This window comes from Sphaerodactylus townsendi, linkage group LG01 (genome assembly GCF_021028975.2).
Source record: "Sphaerodactylus townsendi isolate TG3544 linkage group LG01, MPM_Stown_v2.3, whole genome shotgun sequence".
Classification (NCBI taxonomy): Eukaryota; Metazoa; Chordata; class Lepidosauria; order Squamata; family Sphaerodactylidae; genus Sphaerodactylus; species Sphaerodactylus townsendi.
In genome coordinates this window covers 4,011,588-4,018,336 of record NC_059425.1, presented here as the reverse complement: position 1 = coordinate 4,018,336, position 6,749 = coordinate 4,011,588, and the positions used below count along the sequence as shown (strand labels likewise).

The 6,749-nt window shown below is 56.7% G+C and overlaps 1 protein-coding gene across 1 annotated transcript; it reads right to left on the bottom strand.

The window, feature by feature from the left end:
- Window positions 1–4,034: 4,034 nt before the first annotated feature.
- Window positions 4,035–6,006, bottom strand: BOLA1 (bolA family member 1). Its single transcript, XM_048507010.1, has 2 exons — window positions 5,891–6,006; window positions 4,035–4,782 (listed from the first exon to the last, which is right to left on the bottom strand). The coding sequence occupies exon 2, from the start codon at window positions 4,753–4,755 to the stop codon at window positions 4,309–4,311; it is 447 nt and encodes a 148-aa protein (XP_048362967.1). The 5' UTR covers window positions 4,756–4,782; window positions 5,891–6,006; the 3' UTR covers window positions 4,035–4,308.
- Between the last annotated feature and the right edge of the window lie 743 nt (window positions 6,007–6,749).

The following is a 6,749-nucleotide window of genomic DNA, read 5'->3' as shown; positions in this document are numbered from 1 at the left end:
TGTTTAATTTGGTGAAGAGAAGGTTAAGGGGGGACATGATAGCCACGTTTAGATACTTGAAGGGATGTCATGTTGATGAGGAAGCAAGCTTATTTTCTGCTGCTCCAAAATCCAGGACCGTTTCCGCACGGCCACGATTGGGGTTGGGTCGGCGTACATGACGTCGACCCAACCCCCCTGGGACCATTCGCACGAACGGTCCCAGAAACAACCGGGAAGACCTACCGTCGCTGCGGTCGTCTGGCGTGTCGCTGAGGCTCCGGTGTCGCAGGGCAGGGGGACGTGTCCCCAGGCCTCGGTGACGCGCTGGACGGCCGCAGCGACGGTAGGTCGACAGTTACAAGGGGGAGAGGGAGGGTGCCTTCGAGCCACTGCTGTTCGCACGTAAACCTCGCTGGGGAAGCGAGGTCGGAAAACGCCGGCTTCGCAGTGCACCCCCTGTGCAAACAGCTCCCTGGGGACGGTGTTTTTGCCGTCCCCAGGGCGCTGTTAATGGCCCGTGCGGAAAGGGCCTAGGACACGGAGTCATGAGTTCAAGGTGCAGGAAAAGAGATTCAACTGAAACATCAGGAAAAATGTCCTGACTGTCAGGGCTGTTCGACAGTGGAATTCACTACCTTGGAGGGTGGTGGAGTCTCCTTTGGAAGTTTTTGAACAGAGGCTGGATGGCCACCTGTCAGGAGTGCATGGCAGGGGGTTGGACTTGATGGCCCTTGGGGGTCTCTTCCAAGTCTATGATTCCAAAATTCAATTATCATATTAAAGGTGAGAACTCGTCTGTTAGGCAAACCCATATACGTTCAGTCCCGCAAGCAGATGAACTCTATACCCCCACCCCAAATTAGAAAAACCTCCAGCAAATACAGGCTGAAGCCCCTGAAACCTAAATTGCTATTGTCTGTAAGAAGCAGCAGTGGCGGAGGAGGTTAAGAGCTCGTGTCTCTAATCTGGAGGAACCGGGTTTGATTCCCCGCTCTGCCACCTGAGCTGTGGAGGCTTCTCTGGGGAATTCAGATTAGCCTGGGCACTCCCACACACGCCAGCTGGGTGACCTTGGGCTAGTCACGGCTTCTCAGAGCTCTCTCAGCCCCACCTACCTCACAGGGTGTTTGTTGTGAGGGGGGAAGGGCAAGGAGATTGTCAGCCCCTTTGAGTCTCCTGCAGGAGAGAAAGGGGGGGATATAAATCCAAACCAAACTCTGCATGCAGTTGATTGACACACACCTTCTCTAGGCCTTAGCTCAGCAGTCGTTATGGAATGTTTAACAACATTCCACCTTCTGTAAATGTAAAACCTGTCAGCACATAAGGGCTGTATGCCGCTAGTGGGAAAAGGGGGAAGAGAAGTTTATGGGCTGCAGTCGAAGTGTTAACCAGCCACTAGCACGTGTGTAATACAGCACAAGTGTGATCATACAAGCACAGTATGATTGCTGTTCATGAGTGGCACATAAAACTGTAGTGTGTATCGCCAAGAGAGAAAGGAATGGAACACAATTTATGACCCGTTTATGAATTCGGACATTACCAACCAGAAGTAAAAATGAGATGCGGCCGACAGAATGGCTGGATCATCCGAACAGGAACTTCCAGGTTACAGCAAGCGGCAGAGGAACTCGACTGCCACCGGGCTTCCCCAGTAAGATCCCTTTGGGATGTTGTGGGTTTTCCAGGTTGTGTGTCCGTGGTCTGGTTGTTTTTGCTAACATTGCAGCTGCACCTGTGGTTGGTGTTTTCAGAAGTGCGTCACGGTCAGATGTTTCTCTCCATGGCACAAGACCCTCTGCCTCACGACAGGCAGAAATTCAGCAGGGGAAGCTTCATGGCACATCTTATCTCAGCTACGCTGGGGCTGGCTTCATTTGGTCCTGCAACTAAAAACTCTGTTCCCCCCCCCTCCCCGCAAGGCCTCAACATGAAGACCGGTAGAGTTGGGACCAGCCTCTGAATTCTGTCTGGAGTACCTCGGGAGTCTCTGATATGGTGAAAATCTCCCTCCTTACAACTGAGAGGTGTCGGCTCGACACATCCATGGAAGGGAAGGTTTGTCAGAACATGTGTAAATGTTTAGATGAGCAAAATCTAAATGACAGCTGGACCCTCCTTCTAACACAGACCTGGGCATTATACGGCCCGCGGGCCACATCCGGCCCACCGGATGGCCCTGACTGGCCCCCCTGCCATGCTGGGGAGTGAGGCGTCTTTGAAAGCCCCGCACAAGCCGGTTGCCTTGGCTGGGGGCTTTCAAAAGCGCCTCGCCCCCTGCCTTTTGGCCTGGCCCTCCACAATATTTTCTGTGTCTTATGCGGCCCCATGGAAAAAATAATTGCCCACCCCTGTTCTAACAGGTGCCATGTGCAGATTAGGACCGAGTGCGCAGCTTGTACCATGTGCAAACCTGATAAGGTGAGGGCACCTGATTGGTACCACTTTCGTATATAGTTAGCACAGACAGCAGTGTGATGTGTGCCTGAAAACACCTGTGGTCTGGCGAAGCACTTTGTCAGTAGATAGCAATAAATAGAACTGCACTGGTGACTGTGTGCCTATCAGTTCTTGTCTACGTTGCGTCCTACAAGGTGGTCTACTCCGAGTAAATCCGCTGCTTCAACAAGGTTTACCAGTGGTTAACGGTCATGGCGCAGAAATGGAACCTCCATAGTCCAAAGGTAGTCTACCTCCGAGTGCCAGATGCTGAGGGTAAGCATGGGGCAAAGGCCATCTCTAAAGGGCAAAGACTCAGGAATATTGACAGCTAGACTAGCACAGCTCTGACTCGACCAAGTTTAATAGAGATGACTAAACTACGGCTGTCTGTGCGCAGAGCATCTGAAGTGCGCTCTTGGATTTGCAGCGAGGCCACCTCGTGTTTCCTTGTTTACACGGGCGGAGGGGCCCTGCGGCTTCTCCCAGGGCGAGTCATCTATGGGTCAGTGTCCTCCAAAACATGTTATCATTATCAGCCTTTGTACTCTGTTTTGAGACTCCTTACAGGAAAGAAAGGCAGGGTATAAATACAAAACATTCTTCTCAAAGCCTTCCTTAGGCGCAGGGCTGACCCAAGCCAGGGACTCCGCCCCCCCCCCCCCTGCAATAAGTCTGTAAAGGCTTGGCCCAACCCCCCACCCCTGCAGCCCACAGCAATTCAGCCCCTCAATTCAAGCCTCCATCTGCCAAGATTGGGCTCAGCCACAGGTAGCCAAAGGGCCCTTTTGAAAGGTCACGGCCTGGATCCAAGTTAGCCAAAGGCAGCAGTTTAAGGCAGGGAAAACGTGCCACGAGTGGCGTAGTGGCTAAGAGCAGGTGCACTCTGATCTGGAGGAACTGGGTTTGATTCCCAGCTCTGCCGCTTGAGTTGTGGAGGCTTATCTGGGGAATTCAGATTAGCCTGCGCACTCCCTCTGGGTGACCTTGGGCTAGTCACAGCTTCTCGGAGCTCTCTCAGCCCCACCCACCTCACAGGGTGTTTGTTGTGAGGGGGGAAGGGCAAGGAGATTGTCAGCCCCTTTGAGTCTCCTACAGGAGAGAAAGGGGGGATATAAATCCAAACTCTCTCTCTCTCTCACCATGGTGCAGTGGTTAAAACTTTGGCGCCTACTCTGGGAGTCGCAGGTTCGAATTCCCACTCTGCCCTGCTACCATGTTTCCCCGAAAATAAGACAGTGTCTTATATTAATTTTTGCTCCCAAAGATGCGCTATGTCTTATTTTCAGGGGATGTCTTATTTTTCTGTGTTCTGTTCGTCGGGCATGCTTCCAAACGAAAACTTGGCTACGTCTTACTTTCGGGGGGATGCTTTATATTTAGCACTTCAGCAAAACCTCTACTACGTCTTATTTTCCGGGGATGTCTTATTTTCGGGGAAACAGGGTAGCACAGCCGACCTCGTAAAGACAACACAGAAGAGAAGATCTAATCCCCGTCGGGGAAAAAATGAGACACAGATAAAGTAAATAAACAGAGGCCTCCCTCCCAGCCGTCTTCTGCAGAAAGGATCTCTGCTTCCTCCCATGAAAGCTGCACCGAGCCACACCTTAAACAACATGGAGATATTTAATTAGTGTTGGGAAAGGCGAAGCAGGACGCTCGTTCTCACAAAAGCCAAATCTTTCTGCTGCAACAGAAGCCAGACAGCTGGCCGGAGCAGGCCTTGCCGAGCAGAGAGACGCCCGCTGCCCTGTGAAACCTTCCTGTAAATGAGTGCAACGATGCAAAGCTTTGGGATAGGAGCGGCAGAATCCTCCCAGCTGCCAAAGCGGTTCGCCCCCTCCCCAGGGCTCCCAAGAGCCCCCGACCCCCGGGCGTTCGTCAGTCCCTTTTCCCCACTTTGCTGGCCACGTGCGGGTCGTGTTTGGCCCCCCCGAGGCACGGGGGGCTCCGGCCCACGGCGGGGTGCTTCTCCCACTGCTGCGGGGTCTTGGCCTGGATGGAGAGGGCATGCACCGGGCCGGCTAGCTCTTCCTGCAGGATGTCGTTCACCAGCCGGTGGCGGTGGATGAGGGAGAGGCCCTCGAAGGACCGGCTGGCCACCGCCACCCGGAAGTGGGTCTCCGAGCCCCGGGGCACGTCGTGCATGTGGCTGTCGTTCATGACCTCCAGGTGGACGGGCTGGAGGGCCTCTTGGAGTTTGGCCCGGATGGCCGCCTCCACCGGCTTCTCCATGGAAGGGCCGCCCCCTGCGGAGTAGGCACAGGTCAGCGACGGCCAGCAGAGCCGGCGGCGGGGGAGCAGCAGCAGCAGGCGGGACGGCAGCATCGGAGGAGGGGAGGCGAGAGAGCCGGCCTGCAAGACACAAGAGGGGCTGTGGGTCGGTGGGGCTGCTGCAGCCCCCCTGCGCCCCCACCCTGTCCTGAGGGAGGGGCACAGCAGAAAGAGATGTACGCAAGACTCCGGGGGGGGGGGGGGGGGGGGGGTATCTCGGCCAAGCAGAGATCCTCTTCCTTTTTCCCTGGTAAGGTTGCCAAGCTAGAAATCTCCTATAACAATAGCTCACCTCCACACTGCAGAGTTCAGATTTGCTGGAGAAAACGACTACTTTCCTGAGTCCCTACGGTATTATACCCCACTGAAGTCCCTGGCTCCCCCAAACCCCCTCTCCGTGCCCCCCCAATCTTCCAGAGTTTCTCAACCTGGAGTTGGCAACCATATTCCTCAAGCCTAGGCCAACCTCTGACTGTTGATTCTCCAGGGCGGGGCACCACACCTGTTCCGCTCCCTGAATGAGCCTCAGCCGCCCCACCCTCTAGGACACAGGTGTCAAACTCGTGGCCCTCCAGATGTTATGGACTACAGTTCCCATCATCCCCTGCCAGCATCATGCTGGCAGGGGATGATGGGAGCTGTAGTCCATAACATCTGGAGGGCCATGAGTTTGGCACCTGTGCTCCAGGACAGGGGGCGCTCTCGGCCCCGCCCACTTCAGGTGAGAGGAGATTAGACCTCCCCCCCCCCCACCCCGAGTTCGCTTTCATCCCCCAAATCCCTGGAAGCAGTAGGTGGAAGGGTTTCTGAGCACCTGCAGAGAGCCTTCCCTCAGGGACGACTCTAACCCCCAGCCCGAGCGCTGCCAACCTTCAGGTGGGGCCTGGAGTGGCCACAGAGCTCAGCCCCCCTGGAAGACAGGGCTACTGGGGGGGGGGGCGGATTCTGCACCCTCCCCAGACGACAGCCTCTCCAGGGATGCCCCCGGCCGGAGTGGGGCGGAGGGTCGCTCCTGCGCAGAGAGGAAGGGGGCGTGGAGGTTGCAAAGCCTCTTGCTCCCCGGGGGCGTGGGGGCTGCCCCACTCTGCCTGCCTGCAATGTAATGTAATGCAATGCAATGCACTGCAAGGGGGCAAGCACCACCCTCGCCCCCCCCCCCCCCCGCGACGCGCAAGACCCCCGCCCTGACCTTCGGTGTTGAATCCCGACCTGCCCCCTCTTGCAAAGCCGTTTCTCTTCCTCCGGGAGGACTCTGGGAAACGTAGTCCCTCGTCCCTGATTCGTTGGGACAGGAGGACTACATCTCCCAGAAGGCCTCGGGGCTCCCCGGGCCGCTCTCCCCGCCCCTCCGCCTCCCGTTGCCCTCTGGGAAATGTGGTCCTGGGGGCTAACTCGGGAGGGGAGGACCCGCCGCGGCCGCGTTGCCTTTTGCACGGCCAGGGAGACGGGATGGGGGGTGTAACTGCACAGGATTGCGCTGCGCCCCTCCCTTCGCGAGGGGTGGGTGGTGGGGGTATAAAGGGGGCTGCAATGGGGCCATTTCCTCGCAGCAAACCCACTGCTCCTCTGCAAAGCGCCCCGGATCGACCCCTCCTCCGACGCTTCCATCTTCCGCCGCCACCGGGGGGGGGGGGGAGAGGAACACACCCACCCGCTCGCTGAATCCAACCTGAGGTTGCTTGCCCCCCCTCCCTGTGCCTTTAAGATACCCCACAGAAAAAACCTGACCGGTTGAATGGCTGCCTGCTGCGCGGCCCGACTGGTTGCTTGTCATATCTGGCGCCTGCTCCCTTTTGGGATTTTTTGCAAAACCCCCCCCCCCCCCCCCAAATCTGCGGACTTTCCCTTGGGGCGCGTTTTTAAATGACGGCTCCAGCGAACAGGACCCTGCAGGAAGGGGGGCCTCTGCTCGAATCCGCCCCCGACCATGGACAGCTGCTACTTCTTGGCCAATAATGTCCCCCCGTGTTGCCTTTGGGGGCCAACAAGCATTGCTCAGGTTCGCCATCCACCCCCCCCCCCCCCAGCAACTGGAAGGAAAATTCTTC

Excerpts from the sequence above, each read along its gene's own strand:
- BOLA1 (XM_048507010.1), bottom strand. The coding sequence starts at position 4,755 with ATGCTGCCGTCCCGCCTGCTGCTGCTGCTCCCCCGCCGCCGGCTCTGC.